The 24,966-nt window shown below is 33.5% G+C and overlaps 1 protein-coding gene across 1 annotated transcript; it reads right to left on the reverse strand.

The window, feature by feature from the left end:
* Window positions 1–5,833: 5,833 nt before the first annotated feature.
* On the reverse strand, window positions 5,834–15,809 carry LOC133335576 (D-3-phosphoglycerate dehydrogenase). Its single transcript, XM_061543885.1, has 6 exons — window positions 15,687–15,809; window positions 15,508–15,558; window positions 11,696–11,850; window positions 7,654–7,873; window positions 7,420–7,552; window positions 5,834–6,189 (listed from the first exon to the last, which is right to left on the reverse strand). Exons 1-6 carry the CDS (start codon window positions 15,768–15,770, stop codon window positions 5,834–5,836), a joined length of 999 nt encoding a protein of 332 aa, XP_061399869.1. The 5' UTR covers window positions 15,771–15,809.
* Between the last annotated feature and the right edge of the window lie 9,157 nt (window positions 15,810–24,966).

Raw genomic sequence — 24,966 nt, forward strand, 5'->3', positions numbered from 1 at the left:
ATGATATGTAAGAAGAAACATGAACTTTTGTAACACTGATTAAATAATATTTACAAAATTAATTTTTAAAAACCGCTTGCAAAACAAGTCACAATATGAATTTATTATTTTTGAGTTTAACATAGATATCTAAGACCTCTTTTGTTTGTAAATGAATTAACAAAGATACGTTTTTACAAAATAAAGAAAAATAAAAAAATAAGTATGTGAATATATTCTTGTCTAAATGGTAAATAATGCCTGAACATATTCACACAACAAATGAAACCCGTTCATAAAAAATTAACAATTTCATAAAATCAAAGAAACCCTTTCATTATTTAAATGTACATCATTCATTTAGCATATGAAGGGGTTTCATTTGTTGTATTAATGTTTCATTTGCTGTATGAATATGTTTCATTCAATCTATGAACACATTTCATTGGATTTATGAAGACATTTTATTCTATTCATGAATAAATTTCATTATATCTATGAAGATGTTGCATTGAATTAACGATTATGTTTCATAGAATAAATGAAAGCTTCATTAAATCAATGAATTTATTTCATTACATCAATGAACATGTTTCATTGGGTTAATGACTTTGTCGTTAGTCCAATGAAACTTTTTCAATATATGTGTGAATATGATTCATTCGACGAATGCAACTATACATTAAATATGTGAAGATATTTCATATATTCTATGAACTTGTTTCAATACATCCATGAATGGTTGTATTAACCTAATGCAATATTTCATCCATCCAATGATGGAAACGTTTCATTAAATAAATGTTTTCGAATCATTCATCCAATGAAATGTTTCTTTGGTCTTTTTTTAATGAAACATTTCATTGGGCCAATGCAGAAATTCATTATATTGATGCAGAAATTTCTCTCAGTGTACCAACGTACACAGGATTTATTTTCGGGGTAAGAACCGCTAGTTCAATAAGAAATGTTAAATGCAAAAATACATGAAAATACCAAATTACTGGGAATTCGGTTGAAAAATGCGCTCAAAATACCGAACATTGGGGTTATCGTTGTATGGGGGCTACCAAAAAAAATGGACCGATATTTATAATTTTTAGTAGAGAGATTTAGGAACCAATAAGAACTCATTGTACCTAATTGCAGCGAATTCGGCTGAAAACCGAGCTCATGAACCCCAAAATACCGAAAGGTGGGGGGTAAGGGGTACCCTTATATGGAGGCTACCGGAAAAATGGGCATATTTTTATTAGAGATTTGCTACAAGAAACCCCATGTAACTAATTTCGGCGGAATCGGTTGAAAAGCGCCAAAACCCCAACAGTTAAGAGTACCCTTATATGGGGGGCTACCGGAAAAAATGGACCTATATTTATAATTTTTAGTGGAGAGATTTGCTACGCAATAAGAACTCAATGTACTAAATCACAGCTAATTCGGTTGAAAAATGTGGTAAAAACCCTCACAAAAACAGAAAACGGTTGAAAAACGCGTTTAAGAACCCCAAAATTCCGAAATTTTGTACGCAATAAAAAATCAATGTACCAAATTTCAACAAACTCGGTCGAACAATTCAATAATAACCCTCAAAATTCTGAATATATATAATGGGAGGTCCCATTATATGGGGGCTACCGGAAAAAATGGACCTATATTAATAATTTTTTGTGGGAATATTTGATATCCAATAAGAACCAAATGTACCAAATTTCAGTGAATTTGGTTGAAAAACGAGCTCAAGAACCCCAAAATACCGAAAATACCTCCCGTATATGGGCGGTATGCCTAAACGTGGAACGATATAGCCCATCTTCGAACTTGATCTGCATCCAGACAAAAGACAACTATATGCAACATTGTGGCGATCTATCACAATTCGTTTGGACATTAGAGTGATTGCAACAGGCAGACGGACCCTGATCAAGAATATATACTTTATAGGGTCGGAAATGGTTAATTCGATGAGTCACAAGCGGAAAAACAAAACCAGTAAGGAAAGTAGTAAAGTCGGACGGGGCCGACTATATGATACCCTTCACCACTTTGGGTATATTCAACAGATGAATTCTAACAGATCTCCGTCAGTAAAAAAGGACCAGTAAAATGAAATTGGATCCATAAACATGTCATTCTGCAACCCATACTAAATTTTTCATTTGGTCAGATAAAGAGTTGCTATAGATATAGTATATATATATATAACATACATCATTCTAGACCTAATTCATTACGCTGTGCCAAATTTCGTGCAAATTGAAAGATATATATAGGGTATTTGGTGGACCATTTACATTAAATCGGACGAAAATATATATGGGAGGTATATCTAAATCTGGACCGATTTTCAGGAAACTTAACACACATCATTCTCGACCTAATTCATTATGGTATGCCGAATTTCGTGCAAATCGAAAGATATATAGGGACTTTGGTGCACCATTTACCTTAAATCGGACGAAACTATATATGGGAGCTATATCTAAATCTGAACCGATTTTCTCGAAAATTGGCACACATTATTCGGGAACTAATTCAGTACGCTATGCCAAATTTCGTGCAAATCGTAACATATATAGGGACTTTGGTGCCCCATTTACCTAAAATCGGACGAAAATATATATGGGAGCTATATCTAAATCTGGACCGATTTTCAGGAAACTTAACACACATCTTTCTAGACCTAATTCAGTACGCTGTGCAAAATTTCGTGCAAATTGAAAGATGTATAGGGACTTTGGTGCACCAATTACCTTAAATCGGACGAAACTATATATGGGAGCTATATCTAAATCTGAACCGATTTTTCCCAATTTCAATAGGGTTCGTCCCTGGGCTAAATAAGTGAGCTGTGCCAAATTTCATCCAAATTGGATAATAAATGCGACCTGTACTTTGTTTACAATATAACATGGACAGACGGACGGACGGACGGACATGCATAAATCGACTTAAAAAGTGATTCTATGCATATTCTCAAAAGGAACCATGTGTCTATCTCGTTTCCTATTGCCTGTTACAAACATATGCACAAAGACATAATACCCTGTACCACAGTGTGGTGAAGGGTATAATTAATGTATCTTCCATACTATGGTGTTCAAGCCGAATATTCGGTCGGTTTAAGTGATTGTGTATTTGCTTGATATAATGTAGCATACTTTAGGGATGATTATTAAGTGGGTGAAAATAGTAGAGTTACCATAATACTTTAGGGCTGATTATTAAGTGGGTGAAAATAGTAGAGTTATCATAATGAAGATGGAATTATTCCAAAATCACGAGGTAAAGTGTCTATCAAATTTTGTCACTCTATTTGCAAAATCCCGAAATATTTGTCGGAGTATTAAAATTCTTGATAGAAATAAAATTCAAAGTCGATTTAAATATGTCCGCCTGTCTGTGTGTTGATATCATTGAAATACATTGATTTTTATACCCTTCACCACACTGTGGTACAGGGTATTATGTCTTTGTGCATATGTTTGTAAAAGGCAAAATGAAACGAAATAGATACATGTTTCCGTTTGTCGGACGGACGTCTGTCCGTCTGTAGATGTTAAATTGTAAACAAAGTACAGGTCGCCTTTATGATCCTATTTGCATGAAATTAGACACAAGTCACTTATTTGGCCCAAGAACGAACCCTATTGAAATTAAAGAAAATCGCTTCAGATTTAGATATAGCTCCCATATATAGTTTTTTCCGATTTTATGTAAATGGTGCACCAAAGTCCTTATATATTTTTCGATTTGCACGAAATTTGCCACAGTGTACTGAATTTACTCTACAATGACGTGTGTCAAGTTTCGAGAAAATCGGGTCAGATTTAGATATAGCTCCCATATATATTTTCGTCCGATTTAAGGTAAACGGGGTACCAAAGGCCCTATATAGCTCTCGATTTGCACGATATTTGACATAGACTACTGAATTAGGTCCAGAATGACGTGTGTTAAGTTTCGTGAAAATCGGCTTCGATTTAGATATAGCTCCCATATATAGCTTTGTCCGATTTTAGGTAAACGATGCAGATTTAGATATAGCTCCCATATATATTTTCGTCCGATTTAAGGTAAATGTGGCTCCAAAGTCCCTATATACCTTTCGATTTGCACGAAATTTGGCAATAGTGTACTGAATTAGGTGCAGAAAGATTCGTTCAGATTTACAAATACCTTCTATATACACTTTCGAAAATAGAAAATAAAATAGAAAAAAGTCCGTACTACCCGAAAATCGGCTTCCAAAGCTGCCCTTCGAAATATTTATTGTCAGGATCTTGGGAACAACTTCACTTGGAACCTATCCATCTAAATAAAAAATTGAGGTGGTTGGCCGGATCTTGACAAACAGCTTCACCATCGACAGATTCTAATGCAAGATATGCAACCGAATGTCGTATACAATCAAAATTATTTCTACATATTGCTTTCTAAACCTGAAGAAATAGAAGTGAGTGACAAAAATTCGCTGCAATTTAAGATTTTCGCCTACGCAACAAATCTCTCTTATCTAAATTCTTGTCAAAATAAAATTCCCACAAATTCCCAAATTCATGATATAGCCCATGAATAAAATATATATCCTGTTGTAAGTGTTTGAAATGATCCGCGATATGCCTTTAAATTTTGTTCTTTGGGAAGCTAAGAAACGATCACTTCCCATTAATAAAATCTTTGTTCGAAAAACCATTCATCTTCGCATTTGTTTATAAAGTTTTAATATTTGAAAACAATACTTCAAAAATGTGTTTGGCAATTAGATTCACAAACAATAAAGAAAAAACTTAGAAATCATATGATTGTCACTTACACCTTATTTAATACACCTTGGATTGATATTACATTTTATATCAAATATCGGGTATAAAGTTGCTTTAAATCTATTTACAAAATTTAGAATAGGTTGCAGAATGGCATGTGTTGGGATTGATGTTAGTCGGTTAACTTAAAATAAAGATAGCATATTTAAGTCCGTTCAATTTCATGTCAATGGTCCTTCGAAAAGGCGACGTCTGTTTGGTGACATATGTAGAATATACCCAAAGTGGTGAAGGGTATCATATAGTCCCAGCCCAGTCCGACTTTACTACTTTCCTTACTGGTTTCTTATAGGAAGTTTATGATTGCAATTATTCGGTATTATGGGAATTTAGGGCATCTATATCAAGGCTTCAACGCGTAGTCTTCTAAATGTGGATACATATTTGTTTAATAATTTCCGAACCACTATCAAATTTCGATGAGGTTATTTTTTTAATTATTTATTTTTATTTTTATTTTTTTTTAACATTATATTCCCTACCATTATTAGATCTCAATATGTTGTAATTTTAACACAATTGTTCCATTTTAAAATAATTCAACAATTTTTTCTTTTTTTTAAATTGTTTTCAAAAATTATTTTTTCTCTCCCTTCAATAAAAAAAAAACATTTTATTTTAATTGATTTGTTTTTAATAATTTGTATTTTATTGTTTTTCAATTATACAAAAAATATATGAATATGTATGTAAGTTTAATTTCATGAATATCAAAATATGCATATGTATGTACGATGAATGTGTGAATCTATGTAAACAACAAAACTGATAACAAAACAACTGAAATGGAATACAAAATGGCGAAAAAAGAAAATAAATGCAAATTAACTGATGCAATCAATGTCTATTTTGTTTTGCAGGTCATCAATGTCTGTTTACGGACCCCCAACGATGTTCTGTTGGGGGTCAGTTGTTACTACTGGAGATAATCATTCGACACCGCCCAGAACACCACTCACCCAGACTGCCCTTTCATCCAACCATCCATTCGAAACAAATAAACAAGTACGTAATGATGATGTCCACGATTACTGATAATTAGCCAATACTTCACGATTGATAACACCCGGATAGCTGGTATAGACTTGAGATTTGCCAGTCAATGCAATAAATTGCTCGGCAACTTCGACAGCCACACGAACCTGAGCCTCAGCTGTACTGGCGCCCAAATGTGGCGTAGCCACTACTTTGGGGTGTTGTATCAATTTCTTGGTTACTTCAGATTTAGGTGGTTCTTCGGGGTAAACATCGAAGGCGGCACCACCACACTGGCCCGACTCCAAGGCATCGAGTACAGCTTGTTCATCAACGATGCCGCCACGGGCAACATTGACTACTTTAACGCCCTTTTTGCATTTAGCCAAGGATTCGGCAGAGACGAGATCTGTAATGGAAAGAGAGAGAGAGGAAATGGGAGATAAATTAGAAATGAAATTTACAAAAATATTTAAAAATATATATTTTTCAGAAGACCAATAGGCGTGGATTTTTTAAAAGGAATATTTTTCAGAAGACCCATAGGCGTGGATTTGTTAAAGAAATATCTTTCAAAGAAAATATTTTTCGGAAGACCCATTGCCGTGGATTTTTTGAAGAAACATTGTTCACAGAAAATTTTTTTCGGAAGACCCATAGGCGTGGATTTTTTAAAGAAATATATTTCAAAGAAAATATTTTTCGGAAGATCCATAGGCGTGGATTTTTTAAAGAAATATATTTCAAAGAAAATATTTTTCAGAAGACCCATAGGCGTGGATTTTTTAAAGAAAATATTTTTCGGAAGACCCATAGGCGTGGATTTTTTAAAGAAATATTTTTCAGAAGACCCATAGGCGTGGATTTTTTAAAGAAAATATTTTTCGGAAGACCCATAGGCGTGGATTTTTTAAAGAAATATTTTTCAAAGAAAATATTTTTCGGAAGACCCATAGGCGTGGATTTTTTAAAGAAATATTTTTCAAAGAAAATATTTTTCGGAAGACCCATAGGCGTGGATTTTTTAAAGAAATATATTTCAAAGAAAATATTTTTCGGAAGACCCATAGGCGTGGATTTTTTAAAGAAATATATTTCAAAGAAAATATTTTTCGGAAGACCCATAGGCGTGGATTTTTTAAAGAAATATATTTCAAAGAAAATATTTTTCGGAAGACCCATAGGCGTGGATTTTTTAAAGAAATATATTTCAAAGAAAATATTTTTCGGAAGACCCATAGGCGTGGATAAATAAATTTTTCAAAGAAAATATTTTTCGGAAGACCCATAGGCGTGGATTTTTCAAAGAAAATATTTTTCGGAAGACCCATAGGCGTGGATTTTTTAAAGAAATATTTTTCAAAGAAAATATTTTTCGGAAGACCCATAGGCGTGGATTTTTTAAAGAAATATTTTTCAAAGAAAATATTTTTCGGAAGACCCATAGGGTTGGCGTTTTCAAGAAAAATATTTAACGGAAGAATATTTTGATAAAAATGTTTATAAAGAGAAAATATTTGGAAAAATGCTTATAAAGAAAAAATATTTGAAAAAAATGTTAAATTTTACAGGAAAAAATATTTTTTTAATAAATTTTTTAAACTCTTAGGAGTAATTTTTTGTTTTGTTGTATACTCACTTCTTGTGGCCGGTATCAATGGTGTGTGCACTGTAATATAATCTGCCAATGGCCATATTTCATCCAATGTCATTTTTTCAATACCCGCTGCCTTGGCCTCTTCCTCGGTGGTAATGGGATCATAGCCAATAATCTAAGTGACAAAATGAAACAAAAAACACAAAAATTTAGGTCACAAATAAATAGCAAACAATTACCAGACATTATGACAAACATTATTACTATTTAACTTACCCTCATGCCCCATGCCTTCATGCGTACGGCCACCTCACGTCCAATACGTCCCAGTCCCAACACGGCCAATGTTTTGCCATACAATTCACTGCCACTATACAATTTTCTATCCCAACGGCCTTCTTTCATACTTTGGACAGCCGGTACAACTGGACGTGCTAATGTTCCAATGGCAATGCAGGTCAGCTCACAGGCAGAAATTGAATTGCCACCAGGAGTGCTATTTTGAAGCATAAAACAAAAACAAGTTTTGGGGTTAGAATGAAATTGTTTCCAAAAAAACATCAAAAAAGTGGCAAACATCATTAAAGGCTTTTGGTGGTATTAAATTGTTGCAAAAGTAAAATTTTAATTCAAAAAAGATTTATTTTTCTTTTGGTATTTTGCAAAATGTATTCATTATTTTGACTAGACACACAAAAAATTATGCAAATAAGTCTCAGTCTCTGAGCAATAAGTTTACACATATCTTATGTTAATTACTCAACTTGGAGCTGAAGCTTTTAGCCAGCTGTCTATTTACTTTTACACTTGCCAGGAGAGTGTTTGAAAACAAAATTTTAATTTTCCTTCCCTCTTTCCTATGGCAAATAGACGTAGGTGAAAACACGTATGTCAAAGGTTAACAACTGCTCGATGCGGGGTAATATTTGAAATGTCATCAAATTAAGAGGAATTATTTAATAAGTTAGGATGTTTACTTTTGCGGTATTTGCAAAATTACCCCCCATAATTCGGTTTTGAGGACATTATATTGGAATTGATTGTAATTTTATATATTGGGTTTTAATTGGGCAACCAATCTGCTGCCAAATGTTCGTATAAGGGTACCTCCCAAATGTCGGTATTCTTGACAGTTTGAGCATGATTTTAATAAAAAATTTTATATTTTGGATTATCGTCGGGTAGAAAATCTCACAAACATTAACGGTCAATATTCGGCCAACTTTTAAGGTATATCCGATACGAACGATCCGAACGGAACCCCTCATTATTCCATAATTTTGGTGAACATTTTTAGAAGGATTATCAGATCCATATGTGTGGATATTGTACGAATATTATTTTGAAGGACTATTAGCATCAAAAGTGGCACTCATTATTCGCGTGGAACCAAAGGCGTCGAAGTAAATAGTTTTTTTGAGGGACAATACTATAAACTTGGATCTTTAAGAAAAAAAAAACAATTAAGAACTATAAGATAAATAATTATTTAAAGGCCTCTTAAGCCAAAGCGTCGATTTTTTTAAGGAACAGAGTAATAAGAGTGGATTTAAAAAAAAATTGAAGAAATCGGACAAATTTATATATGGGAGCTATATCTAAATCTGAGCCGATTTTCACAAAGCTTCGCAGACATCAATCTGGACTTAATTCAGTACTCTGTGCAACATTTTGTCTCAATCGGACAAATATTGGGAGTTTGGTGCATCATTCACATAAAATCGGACGAAACTATATATGGGAGCTATATGTAAATCTGAACCGATTCCAACAAAACTTCGAATACATAAGTATAGACCTGATTCAGTGCGCTGTGCAAAATTGTGTCCCAATCGGACAAAGATTGGGAGTTTGGTGCATCATTCACATGAAATCGGACGAAACAATATATATGGTAGCTATATCTAAATCTGAACCGATTCCAACAAAACTTCGCAAACATCTATCTGGTCGTAATTCAGTACTCTGTGCAAAATGTTGTCTCAATCATATGTAGTTTCGTTCAATTTAATGTAAATGAAGCACCAAACTCCCAATATTTGTCTAGAATGATATGTGTTTCCTGTTTCCTGAGCATCGGTCCAGATCTAGATATAACTCCCATATATATTTTCGTCCGATTTAATGTAAATAGTGTACCAAAGTAGCTATATATCTTTCGATTTGCACGAAATTTGGCACAGCGTAATGAATTAGGTCTAGAAAGATGTGTGTTACGTTTTCTGATTTCCAGATTTAGATATACCTCCGATATATATTTTCGTCCGATTTAATGTAAATAGTGCACCAAAGGCCTTATATATCTTTCGATTTGCACGAAATTTGGTATAGTGTACTGAAGTAAGTCTAGAATGATATGTGTTAAATTTCCTGAAAATCTGTCCAGATTTAGATATATTTTCCATATATATTTTCCTCCGATGTGTGTACCAAAACCAATATATAACTTTTGATTGGCAAGAAATTTGGCATAGCGTAATGAATTAGGTCTAGAATGTTGTGTATTATATTTTCTGAAAATCCGTTCAGATTAAGATATTGGTCTCGTCCGATTTTAGGTAAATGGTGTACCAAATTCCCTATATATCTTTCGATTTGCACGAAATTTGGCACAGCGTAATGAATAAGGTCTAGAATGATGTGTGTTAAGTTTCGTAAAAATCGATTCAGATTTAGATATAGCTCCTATATATATATTTTCGTCCGATTTGCTGTAAATATATCTTTCGATTTGAAAATTTTGCATGGGGTACTGAATTACGTCTAGAATGTTGTGTGTTAAGTTTCCTTAAGAACTTGCCAGATTTAGATATAGCTCCTATATGTATTTTCGTCCGATTTTATGTACAAAGTGCACAAAAGACCCAAAGTTAGGCCGTTTGCTACAAAATTTTGCACAACGTACTGAAATTAATATTGCCTAATGTTTACCAAGTTTTATAGGAATCGGTTCCGATTTAGATATAGCTTCCATATACAGTTTCGTCCAATTTTTTGTAAATGGTACACCAAAGACCCAACGTTATGCCGATTGACACAACATTTTGCACAACGTAGTGAAATTAATATAACCTAGCAAGGGGAAAGTTTTGTTGAAATCGGTTCAAATTTAGATAGAGCCCACATATATTTTTTCTCCCGATTTTAAGTAAATGATGCACCAAGAACTCAAAATGTGTCCGATATGCACAAAAAATACTGAACTAACAGAGCCACAAACTTTTTTTATACCATCAGTCATATGGCAAATGGTGGTATATAAACTTTGATACCCATGTTTCTTTGGACCACTCAGTTTCAGACAATTTGCAGTCTATTTACAAATGTCCGTCCGTCTGACTGACTGACCGACTCTCGAAGGTAGTAACCGATTTCATTCTAATTTTTCACAGTGTGATATTGATTCCAAACTTAGATCAAGTTCGAAGATGGAGGATAACAGCAAATTTGGCCGACATGTTTAAAATAATTTTTTTCTCTTTCGAATCGAACAGAATGATCGAAGTTTTCAATGAAAATTAAAGCCAGTAGCGCGTTTCGCCGATGGTTAAGCGGATCATCAGGCATATGTTGATAACTTATATTTATTACGAAGTTGATGCAAAATTGCGACAAAGAATAAGCATGCCTACTTCGAAGAAAATCTGACAATAATTTGCGGGTCAAATGGAATAAGAAATGTCGCTTTGATTGCTATAGAATTTTACACGATGCTTCGTTTATGATGCACAATGGGCTGAGTTGACAGACATTGGCCGAGTAAGACTCGGCTCGTTGCGGATCGTAAACACCTCTGTCTTTCACGTCGACATTTAGTTTTCTATGGTGATCGAATGATATTTTAGGGATCGAATGGACTAAAAACTTTATGTTTGTCTGTTTTTCTGGTCAATATAGGCAACACTACTAAAAGCCTAACATAAAAGAATTTGCACTGAGCTGAGGATCTGGTGAACTACTTTGAATGACTGGTTGATAATGATTTATCAATATTAGCGGCTCAATTGAACCAAGATTTTTGAGTGTAAAATTTCATATTATGGCGTAAATATTCGTTCCGGGATTGATGAGAGATATGGGAGAAATACTTAAATATATTTGAGGGTCTACAAATTTTAGTATTGGTTAGTGTTAAGCTTGGACTATAGATCACAGAATATTACTGGGGTCAACGAAAAAAAACTTTCGGAATCTGAAGTTTGTACAATATTTTTTGAAGGACTATCAGAAGCATGTAAAATTTGAAACAAGTTCGAAGCAGATAAAATTTAGCACAGCTCAATTTTTTGATCGAGAAATAAAAAAAATTAATACTTACTTTAGAACAATAACTTTGTTTTTGGTGGCCGCTGGCACATCGATATTATCCACACCGGCTCCAGCACGACCGACAACCTTTAAACTACCCGCCCCAGCTTCTAGTACTTGTTGGGTGATTTTCGTATCGGATCTAACAATGGCAGCATCATAATTCTGAAAAACAAAAACACGGAAACATTTTATATAAATTGGAAAGAAATAATATTTTTTTTTGTTAGACCGTAACATTTTACACCCTCCATCATGATGTGGGTATGTTGAGAAATATTTATGGGAACATACATTGAAATGTCTGAAATTGTGCAGGGCATGTACAAGATGACTATGAAAAACATGAATCGTTATTGAAAAAATATCTGTAATGATTTTCTTGGCCTCAAATAAACCAGAATGACAAATAACAGCAACTTTAGTTCAAAATTGATCGGGTCGAACATATTCTGGAGAAATCGGAATACCAAATTACGGACTCTTTTGATTGGAAAATAAGCCAATAACTCTAAAAATACCTTTTTTTCTTCGTTTGGAAGGTCCCCATTACAACAAAGGGGCGGGACCTCTATATGACAGCTATGCCAACATTTCGTTTCGAACTTCCATTAATATATGCACCTAAGATGGTGGAAAACCTTTATATGGCAGCTAGGTTAAAATGTGGACCTATATTGATTATATTCATTTTAAAATTCCGGAAGGCTATGATATGGTTAGAAAATGTGCCTAGGACTAGCAAAATACAGAAAATGGCACGATACCGACATGTGGGTGTTATACACAAATTTAGTCCTATATTGATCATTTTATACAAATATATGTCTCTCTCCGAACGAAAGTAATTTTCATTCCTTAAAAAATCACGAAAATATTTAAACAGGGCTTACCAAAACAGGGATCTTTATTGTCAATTTTTTGCAAATATATTTTTCCAACCTCCAAGAACTTTTAATGCAAAATTACAGCCCCCTTCATTTCGTAAATATGGCTATAAATTTAAAAACGCCAACAAAGATGTGGGTCCTTTAAATAAGTCTATACCAAAACATGACCCTCTGTTGAAATTTTTCTGCAAATACATGTTTCACCCTCCAAGAACCCTTAATGCCATTTTACAGCGCCTTCGATTTGAAAATATACTATTGTAGTATTCATAGGATGTATGTTCCAAGGGTCATATCATTTGAGGATTTTTGTCGATTTTTCTTACCGAAATGGCTGTGATATCATATTTCAGGTTCTCTATTAGGTAGTAAATCTTGCTACAAAAATTTAAAACATTAATCTTCTCTTTTGCGTTGCAACCATATAAAGATCCTGCAAAATGTTGGTGTTTTTGGAGATCTTGTGCACTTTTCTTCAAACAAATTAGCTCTAATCGGATATTTTGAGTTCTGATTGTATAGATAGAAAATCTCCATAACAAAAACGAGTGACCGGAGCAGTATAGTATGATACCCTACACAACTACCATCAAACTCTAAGCTGTATATTCCGAGCCTGCATAATATTTCGCTAGATTTGCACTCTCTTTTCCGATTAGATGTCACCAGCTCCCCGACTGCATTTTTTCGAATCATGTTTTCCCGGAATAAAAATTTAATCCAAAAATATTTAAATTTTGGTTCATATGACCCGCAAAATATTTATCGAATTAGTTGATCGGATGGAAATTTTGTTATGATTGGCTTGATAATTACGGCGTCTAGAGTAATTAGATACTCTGACAAAAATAAATTTTTCGGTCTATGTTATACCGGAAAAATCATCTGATTATCACCGAAAATTATAGGCGTCGTCCTTGACCATAACTGGAACCTCATGCTGCTTCCTATTCTAATCAATATCAGAATAGTTAGTGTAACAGGCAAAAATAATCGAGATAGACCCATGGTTCCTTCACTTTCTAAGTCGATTTATGCATGTCCGTCTGTCTGTCCACGTTAAATTGCAAAGAAGGTAAAGGTCGCATTTATGATCCGAATTGGATGAAATTTGGCACAGCTCATTTGTTTGGCCCAAGGACGAACCCTATTGAAATGGGGAAAAATCGGTTCAGATTTAGATATAGGTCCCATATATATTTTCGTTCCATTTAAGGAAAATGGTGTACCAAAGTGCCTGTATATCTATCGATTTGCACGAAATTTGGCACAGCGTAATGAATAAGATCTAGAATTATGTGTGCAAAATTTCGTGAAAATCGGTTCAGATTTAGATATATGTCCCATATATAGTTTCGCCCGATTTTTGGTAAATAGTCCACTAAAGTCCATGGAAATCTTTTGACTTGCACGAATTTTGGCGTAGCGTACTGAATTAAGTCTAGAATGATGTGTGCAACGTTTCGTGAAAATCGGTTCAGATTTAGATATAGTTCCCATATATATATATATATATATATTCGTCCGATTTAAGGTAATTGGTGCACCAAAGACCCTATGCATCTTTCGATTTGCACGAAATTTGACATATAGTACTGAATTGCGTCTATAATAATGTGTGCTAAGTTTCATGAAAATCGGTTAAGATTTAGATATAGCTCCCATATATACTTTCGCCCGATTTTGGGTAAATGGTGCACCAAAGTCCGTGGAAATATTTTCTTTTGCATGAATTTTGGCATATCGCACTGAATTAAGTCTAGAATCATATTTGCAAAGTTTCGTTAAAATCAGTTCAGATTTAGATATAGCTCACTTATATATTTTCATCAGATTTCAGGTAATAGGTGCACCAAAGTCTGTGAAAATCATTCGATTTGCACGAAGTTTGTCATAGCGTACTGAATTAAGTCTAGGATGACGTGTGTTAAGTTTCGTTAAAATCGGTTCAAATATAGATATATAAAAAAACGCGACGGACGTCTGTTAGGATACAAATGTAGAATGTACCCAAAGTGGTGAAGGGTATCCTATAGTCTGCCCAGTCCGACTTTACTACTTTCCTTACTGGTTTTTATTATATGGTCAAATTCCTTTCTCTGTGTAAAATTTCGTGATGTTCGTGTCATAATTGTGGCCTCTAGAGCGACAGCAGACAAAAACACAAAATAAATTTTTAGTCAATTTCATCCCCCAAATATTAACCGATCTTAGCCAAAAACAATAGGGGTCGTGTTTGACCAGAACCCGTCCTACATTCAAATTTTCGTGGCGATTGGCATATAAATGTGGACTATAGTGGACAGAAGGGCGGTCAAACACTCATATCGATTCAGCTAGTCGGGATATTACGATCGGGTCTAGGACCAATAATTTCGCGGTGTTACAAACACTTGGGGCCACACAAAGATATAAAACCATTTAACAACAAAGCTGTGTATGGTATAATTATGAACATTTGCCAATCTTTCGGTGTTGTCGCCATTTCACTATACCTTCCAAATTCAGGTATGTTTAGGGCGTGGGCAAGTTTTCCAATCAAATTGACTGTAATTTAATATTTTTAGTTTTCATTAGGAAGAAAATTTCCGTACCATCAATATAAAGTAAAAGTATCGGACTAGAGAACCCAATTATTCGGTATTTTAGGGAATGTTTTCCAATAGAAATGGCTCTACCTTGATATTTTGGAATATCATTGGGTGTCAAATTTGCCTTCCAAAAAGTATCAGTTTGTTGAGTATCTGATATTGCCCTCAAAAAAGTCCTGATCGATTTTAGGTATTTTGGATTCCCACCATATATTGGAGTGCCAAATTAAACTGCGATTTTAACAAATAAAATAAATTAAAAATTTGTGTACATCAAATTTGGTACACCCTAATATACACATATAAAAAAATAATCATCTTAAATTATAACAAATACTTACTTTGACTTCATTGCACAGTTCATCAACCGGCAATTTCAATTTGTAAGCAACCTGGACGAAAAAACAAATAATTAATTCAAAATAAAATTTCAATGAAAACCACAACAATATCAACAAGTAAAAATTTTAATAATCATCAAAATATAAATAAATTAAGACGAAAAAAAAACGAAATTTACATTAATGCCATTCTTTTGCAATAGCTCGACACAGGCACTGTCAACGGCATCGCACACCAACACATTTTTAATATCAACCGGCATTTTTTCTTTCTGTCTTATTTTTTTAAATTATTTCAATATATCTTTTGATTACTCTCTTTATTTTTTCGTTCTACTCAGAAGTTCGTGGGCTTTGAGGATCTATTTTTTTATTTTTCTTTTTTTTAATTTAGGACTTGTTGTTCTTGATCTGCACTTGTACAACCAGTCTGGACGGTATGCGAAACTCAACTGATTACAGAATATTGAAAAGAATACTAAACCGGCCGACTTTGTAAGAGACCTGCATTCCATAGCTGACGTTGGGTAGTGTCACAGACTGGGCCGGAGGCAGAGGACAGACGTGCAAACAACAAACAAACAACTCACATTGAAAAATAATAAAAAAAAAACAAAATGAAAACAACAACGATCTCCAGACTGACCACACTGAATGGCTGTTTGTGTCTGGCGGCACAGTGTTTAAGATCGGACACCAGACACGTTGAAAGAGTAGAATAAAAACTGGATAGAATCTTCACGAAATTATTATAAAAAACTTTTAGGAAAATGTTTTTCTTTTATTAAATCCACACTACCGGGTTGTTATGTACCCCACAATAATTTAAAAAATAATCTAAAAACCCCTTATTATTGCTTCTAAAGCCCTTCAAAAAAAATAAGACCTTTAAAAAATAATTTTTAAAAAATCTAAACCTGAACTGATTTCACGAAACTTAACACACATCATTCCGCACTTAATTCAGTACGCTATACTAAATTTTGTGCAAAAGGAATGGACATTTTCAAAAGATCGGTCGAAACTATATATGGGAGCTATATCTAAATTTGAACCGATTTTCTCGAAACTTGACACACGTCATTCTAGACTTAATTCAGTACACTATGCTAAATTTTCCGCAAATCGAAAGATATATATGGACTTTGGTGCACCATTTCTATCAAATCGGACAAAACTATATATAGAAGATATATCTAAATCTGAACCGATTTTCTCGAAATTTAACTCACGTCATTCTGGACCTAATTCAGTATCGAATGCCAAATTTCGTGGAAATCTAAAGATATATAGGGACTTTGGTGCACCATTTACCCTTAAATCGGACGAAAATATATATGGGAGCTATATACAAAGCTAAACCGATTTTCACGAAACTTTGCACACATCATTTTAGGCTTAATTTAGTACGCTGTGCCAAATTTCGTGCCAATAGAAAGATATTTAGGGAATTTGGAGCACCATTTACCTAAAATCGGACCAAAATATATATGGGAGGTATATCAGAATCTAAACCGATTTTCACGAAACTTAACACACATCATTCTAGACCTAATTCATTACGCTGTGCCAAATTTCGTGCAAATCGAAAGATATATTGGGACTTTGGTGCACCATTTACATTTAATAGGACAGGAATATACATGGGAGCTATATCTGAACCGATTTTCACGAAAATTTGCACACATCACTCTGGACCAGTTCAGTACTCTATGTCAAATTTCGTCCAAATCGAAAGATAAATAGGGACTTTGGTGAATATACCGGACGAAAATATATTTGGGAGCTATATCTAAATCTGAACTGATTTTTCCCAATTTCTATAGGGTTTGTCCTTGGGCGAAACAAATGAACTGTGACAAATTTCATCCAATTCGGATCATAAATGCGACCAGTACTTTGTTTACAACTTAACATGGACATGCATAAATCGACTGAAAAAGTGATGCTATGCATATTCTCAAAAGGAACCCTGTGTCTATGTCGTTCCCTTTTGGCTATTTGTATACCCTGGTGAAGGGTGAAACGACGCTTGGGGATATAATAGTGCATTGAAAATAATATTCAAAAAATTTAACAATGTTAGTCCCGCGAAAAAATCCCCGCTTACGGATCTGATGGTTCGTCAAAAATAAATTTTAAAATATCCACCCTTAGGACTCTGATAGTCCCTCGAAAATAATGTTTAATGTTTCGAAAATAATGTTTAAAATATCCAAGCTTAGGGCTCTGATAGTCCCTCAAAAATAATTTTTAAAGAGTTCTAAGCCCTAAGCTTAGAACTCTGATTGTTCCTTGAAAATAATTTTTAAAAAATCCACGCTTAGGGCTCTGATAGTTACTCTAAAAATAAATTCGAAAATACCCACGCTAAATGTTCTGATAGTTCCTCGAACCCTCTTGTAATTTCTCAATGGACCTTCGAAAAATTTTTAATAAATCCACGCTTTAGTCACTCAAAAATATTTTTTTTTAATCCTCCCTTCGGGCCCCCTCAAAAAAATCCTCGCTCTGGATATTTACTCTTAGGACTCCAAAATAGTTCTTAAATAATCAACGTTTAGGACTCTGATAGTTTCTCGAACATAATTTTCAAAAAATCCAATCTTAGAGCTCTGATAGTCCCTTCAAAATAATTTTTAAAAAAAATCCACTCTTAGAGTTCTGAAAGTCCTCAAACATATTAAAAAAATCCACTACTAGGTCTCTGATTGCCCCTGAAAAAAAATCAACCTTATGAAGCTGATAGGTCCTCAAAAATAATTTTTAAAAAATCCTCGCTTCGAACTCTGATAATCCCTCAAAAATACATTTTTCATAATTCATTCTTCGATAGTCCCTCAAAAATAAAAGTTTAAAAAATCCACACTTCGATGGTCCCTCAAAAATAAATTTTTCAATATCCACGCTTCGATAGTCCCTCAAAAATAATTTTTAAAAATCCACGCTTAGGGTTCTGATAGATCCTCGGAAGTAATTTTAAAAATACCCTTGTTTAGGGCTCTGATAGTACTTTAAACATAATTCTTCAAAAATCCACGCTAAAAACTCTTAAAGCCCTTCAAAAAATCATCATCAAAATTAAAAAATATGGCTCCAGATGACCTCAATTTTTTTTTATAAAATCCATTCTTATGAAGCTCATAGGCTCTAAAAAATATTTTCTATAAAACGCACACAATAAAAATCTTTCTAAAAAATATTTTTTTTTTTTTTTAAATGCATACTCAAGACTCTTTTTGCTCCCAAAAAATACAGGCTTTGTTCTTCAAAAATATTTTTTAAAAAATCTGAGTTATGTTTGTCCTTGAAAAATAATTTTAAAAATCGCCACCTGGGGTTCTGTTCGTCCTGGAAAAATATTAAAAAAAAAAAAATAGGCTTTGGGCTTAGTTTGTCCCGATGTTTTTAAATCCACGCTTATTGATATGTTGTGCCTTGAATAATATATATTTTTAAAAATTCACATTTGGGACGCTGTTAATCCTTCCAAAAATATATATTTTTAAAATCCCCGCCATCTATTTCCAACCACTGTGCCATGTAAGTAAATAAAATATCAGCATTATTATTTGTTTTCTTCCAAAGGCACAAAAATACTTGTTGCCGTGGACAACAACGTGTAAACGACCATCCATAAATGAGAAATGTCATAAATTAATGTGTTGTTGTTGTGGTGGTGGTCTGACCGATAAGAATTTCTCAAAATGCTGTTCTGTCTCACCTACTATCCAAAATTTTACTCAGACAATTGCACTAGATTATATGAGAGCTATTATTTTGTTGTTGTCTACACTATATTACACCTTTGATAAAACGACTAAGCAGGCTTCTTATCGCTAACATCGTGATAGTCTCAGGAGAACAACCAATTTGTATTATATCAGATGATCAACTCAATATAGAGATAATGTGAAAATTTCATTGAAAATTTTGACGGCCCTTATTATTAATCTAATCAACATAATTTGTACGAAAGTTAAACGGTTATAGGCTGTTAACAAATTTTCGATCATAAATTATTAAATTGCCCAACCACGCTTCCAACAGGTGATATGAAATTGTCTTGGTTTCTGAAATCACTTTTATCAGTTTTATTAGATTATTGAAAATGACTTCCAGAATGTAGGTTATTGCCTGTCAAAAAAGGGGATATACAATTTTGTTTTGTATACCCTCATGCATAGAATGGACCGTGTTTAAAAATTTTAAGAAAAGTAGTAAAAAAATATCAGATGAGCTCGAGATTTTTATGTTACCTAAATTTTTAAATATATATATTTTTTTTTTAATTAATTTAATTATTTTTTTTAAGTTAAATTTTCCGAAATTTAAACAATATTTTGATTTAAAATAAATATATTTCCATGTTTCTTGTCAATTTTGTCCAAGCAGGGCCATCTATATGTGAAATATTTATTTGGAAGCACATTTAAAAAATGTAAAGCCGCCTAATGGTTGATGCAGTGTAAAATCGGCCTCAGTTCATTGCTATCATACAGAGCCATCTATAGATTAAACAAATGGATGTGGGATATTTACATTTCATATCAAAGAAATGAACTGGTAGACGTTTTATAGATTCAATAACCAGATGACGATGTTTTCGCATTGGTTCTGTTCCAGTTCTCTTTTCATAGTAGAACTAGTAAAAGGGAAAACTGTCAAAATCGCTGTCAGAGCTCAAAAGCATACCAAATGTTCTGGAAGGGAAAACTAGTAAAAATGACAAAATTAAAGGGCAATACTTCATAATCAACACAACAGCCAATCAGAAGTAGGCATTCCTGTTTATCATTTTTACTCGGCCAAATTTCTCGAGTAAAAAGTTTACAAAGAGAAAGCCCTTTTGGTTTTGTGCTCTCTTAAATTTGATTCCAGTTTTGTGGGTTCAGGAACGATTTCCGAGTAAAAACATGTAAAATTAGTAGATTCTTTTGAGTTCTGGAACGGAACTACTGATATGTTTTCCGAATATTCCCAATATTCAGTACAGCCCTTCTAACCGTGGGTTGTGTTGTAATGTTCGGCTTGTGGCCTATAGATCGAAAAAAGACCACAAATTATGTTTTCGGTCCACGTAACTTTTTTTGTGATCATCACCTAAAATTATAGGTGTTGTCCTTGACCATAACTGGAGCCTCTGAGAAAATTTTAAAGCGATCAGCGCTATATTTCTGCCCTCTAATATATGAATACGTAAGCACCTATAAATATTTAAGTTTAAATCCGGCTCTATGTCCGTCAGGAGTAAATATATACGCCATAGAATACAATTTTTTTTTTTTAAATTTTCACACAAAAGTCAGGGTCCATTTGATCCGCTAAATAATGACCGATCTTTAACAAAACAGACATGCTTATTCTTTGGCCCCATCCTCTTCTCCATGTTAAATTTCTCGATGTTCGGACCATAATTGGGGTCTCTGGAGCGACCAGAAAAAAAATAAAAAAATTAAGTATTTGGTCCATTTCATCCCCTAAATATTATCCGACCTTTACCAAAAACAATAGGGGTCTTCATTGGCCAGCGCTATATTTCTGCCCTCTAATATATGAATACGTAAGCACCTATAAATATTTAAGTGCAATTAAGTCAGGGTCCATTTGATCCGCTAAATAATGACCAATCTTTATCAAAACAGACATGCTTATTCTTTGGCCGCATCCCCTTCTCCATGTTAAATTTCTCGATGTTCGGACAATAATTGCGGTCTCTGGAGCGCCAAGAAAAAATACAAAAATTAAGTATTTATTGCTTATTCTTTGGCCCCATCCTCTTCTCCATGTTAAATTTCTCGATGTTCGGACCATAATTGCGGTCTCTGGAGCGACCAGAAAAAAAAATAAAAAATTAAGTATTTGGTCCATTTCATCCCCTAAATATTATCCGACCTTTACCAAAAACAATAGGGGTCTTCATTGGCCAGCGCTATATTTCTGCCCTCTAATATATGAATACGTAAGCACCTATAAATATTTAAGTGCAATTAAGTCAGGGTCCATTTGATCCGCTAAATAATGACCGATCTTTATCAAAACAGACATGCTTATTCTTTGGCCCCATCCCCTTCTCCATGTTAAATTTCTCGATGTTCGGACCATAATTGCGGTCTCTGGAGCGCCAAAAAAATACAAAAATTAAGTATTTATATCGTTTTTCCTCCAATTTTATGCTTTTGAGATATCTGCACTTTTAACATACCTGCACTATACAATTTAAGTATTGTTTGTGAAGGTAAGTCAAAAATACTGTATAATATTATTGAGCACACATCTTCGTACTTCTTTATGGCCACCCTTTGAATCTACCGCACATTGTACATGTTTTTCATCGATTCCGTTAACTTTTGCAAGTCATAATTCTCGATATGTTGTTCCACTCATCCAATATTGCAGTTTTCAATGCTTTTATATTTTTTGGTTGCTGTAAAGCCACATTTTTTCAACTAAACCCACAAATTTTCTATAGGATTACAGTCGCCAGCCCAAAGGCGTATTCAAAACTTTGCCGCAGTTATAAAAAAGCCACAATCACCTATATGTGTCTTCTGCTTACGATCGCTATGTTGCAAAAATTACCCAATTATTAATATTGTTTAATTTTTTAAGGCTCTTGAGAAGTATGTGCATTAATTAATAAGGATTTTTAGTGTATAGACCTTTATTGACCACAAGTCCCCATCAAAATATATTTATGTCTGTTCATAGCGTGCTTATTTATATGCAATTATATAAAGATTTGTCCATGATAAAATGTGTACATAAAAACTTTATAAAAATTAAATTTTTAATTTGTTAAAAAATCTACCAATCGACATGTACACCATTTTATGAAATTTATTTTTCATATTATTTGAAATATACTGATGGGTTACAAATTAGAAAGGATTGTCATTTCTTAAATGAGACTACATTCCATAATTATGCCATAGTTTTTTAATATAGTCTGTCGTATTATTTCGTGACCAACTTTAACACCACACTTTTCTTTGAGCTTCCTCACAAGCGACCTTGGTGAAATTTGAGGGTTTTGCCTCCTCGCTTCAACTCCAATCTTCGTTTTATTTTTTATTTTAAAAAAACTTATTACACTTCATTCTAGAGTCAATTCAATAAGCTGTGCCAAATTTCGTCTCAATCCGAAAAAAACATTGGGAACTATATTTAAATATGAATCGATTGGGACGATATAAGCTCAATTGTCAGAAATTTCATATCAATCGGACGAATACTGGAACTTTGGTCTTTATGAAAGCTATATCTAAATCAATGAGATTGATCCTGGGACCAACATTAAAGAATTTGCTACAATGACACAATTATTCAAGGTAGGATATATTGAAATGAGTAACACAAAAGCAACTCTGCAGGTAGTGGCTTCTTCTGTCAAATATAAAATAAAACCAGTAAGGAAAGTAGAAAAGTCGGACGGGCCGACTATATAATACCCTTCACCACTTTGGGTATATTCAACAGATGAATCCTAACAGACGCATTTTAAAAGGACCATCAAAATGAAATTGGATCCATAAACATGTCATTCTGCAACCTATACTATTTTTTTTCATTTGGTCAGATGTAGAAGCTACATCTAAATCTGAACCGATTTCAACGATTTCAGGAAATTTAACACTCATCATTCTAGACCTAATTCATTACGCTGTGCCAAATTTCGTGCAAACCGAAAGATATTAAGATACTTTGGTATACCATTCAACTTAAATTGGACGAAAATGTATATGGGAGCTATATCTAAATCTGAACCGATTTTCACGAAACTTAGCACACATGATTAATTGAATACGATATGCTAAATTTCATGCATATCGAAAGATATATAGGGACTTTGGGGGACAATTTACATTAAATCGCACGAAAATATATATGGGAGCTATATCTAAATCTGAACCGATTTTCACCAAACTCAGCACACATCATTCTGCACCTAATACAGAACGCTCTGCCAAATTTCGAGCAAATCGAAAGATATATAGGGACTTTGGGGCACCATTTACATGAAATCGGACGAAACCATATATGGGAGCTATATCTAAATCTGGGCTTAATTCAATACGTTATGCCAAATTTCGTGCAAATCGAAAGATATATAAAGACATTGTGGCACCATTTACATGAAATCGGACGAAACTGTATATGGGAGATATATCTAAATCTGGACCGATTTTTACGAAACTTGGCAGACATCATTCTAAACCTAAATGATTAGACATTAAATCGGTTAAATATATATATGGGAGCTATATCTAAATCTGAACCGATTTTTCCCAATTTCAATAGGGTTCGTCCTTGGGCGGAATAAGTGACCTATGCCAAATTTCATCCAATTCGGATCATAAATGCGACCTGTACTTTGTTTACAATTTAACATGGACAGACGGACGGACATGCATAAATCGACTTAGAAAGTGATTCTTTGCATATTCTCAATAGGAACCATGTGTCTATCTCGTTGCCTTTTGTCTGTTACAAACATATGCACAAAGACATAATACCCTGTACCACAGTGTGGTGAAGGGTATAAATACCCCACGGGATGTTTTTTTTTTTTTTTCAAGACATTACTGAATACGTAAAACATGTATGAAAGGTTTCAATTTATTCCCTAAATAGTGTTTTTTTTTTTTCATCCATAACAGACTTATTTATTTCAGGCGAAATATAAGTTACCGAAATAAATATTCGTCGCTGAGAAATGCTTGGTTAGCATTTTCCCACAATAAATGACTGTAAGTGCATCGTCGACACATTTTGAAAAAAGCACCACCATGAAATGAAAGACAAAACTAAAACTCGGTAGTCTTCCATCGAAACTCAAACTTAAAACAAGCGGCACCAACAAGTGAAGGAACTTGAGCAACAACAATAACAACAACATTCAACAATCAACGTTATTCTAATAATAATAATTTTAATAACTAATACTTAAGAAACAACAACAATTAATATTATTCTAATAATTTTAGTGAAACACTTAATACTTAATAAATAATAATTAAATAAAGATAATCAAGAAACTAAAAACAAATAACTTATATTTAGTATTCAAAACAATACACACACATATGGTCTGTTCCCGAACTGCAAGAATCTACTCGATTTACTATTTTCTTCGATAACATAAAGGAAAATTCGTTATCGTAGTAAAAAGTAGTAGATTCTTGCAGTACGGGGACATACCAATACACAAAAAATATATTTTGATTTGATAGAACAGAAAACATTGTAATAATTATACCATGAAAGAATCTTCTGGTCTGTTCCAGGACCATTCATGTAAAATGTTTACTACGATAAAAAAAGTGTCCTTTATGATATCGGAAAAAATAGTAGATTCTTGAAGTTTAGGAACATACCATATGTAAATTTGGAAAGTTTGACCACTAATTTTTAATATGTATTCGGTATAACAAAGGAAACTTTATTATTGTAGTAATT

The sequence above is a fragment of the Musca vetustissima genome, unplaced genomic scaffold (genome assembly GCF_032173495.1).
Source record: "Musca vetustissima isolate MV318-11 ecotype Yass unplaced genomic scaffold, APGP_CSIRO_Mvet_v1 utg5813, whole genome shotgun sequence".
NCBI classification, from domain to species: domain Eukaryota; kingdom Metazoa; phylum Arthropoda; class Insecta; order Diptera; family Muscidae; genus Musca; species Musca vetustissima.

Coding starts and splice junctions, on each gene's coding strand:
- LOC133335576 (XM_061543885.1), bottom strand. CDS start 15,770: ATGCCGGTTGATATTAAAAATGTGTTGGTGTGCGATGCCGTTGACAGT. Junction 7,553..7,653: donor TGAAGGCATGGGGCATGAGG/GTAAGTTAAATA, acceptor TTTGTCACTTAG/ATTATTGGCTATGATCCCAT. Junction 6,190..7,419: donor ATTGATACCGGCCACAAGAA/GTGAGTATACAA, acceptor TTTCCATTACAG/ATCTCGTCTCTGCCGAATCC.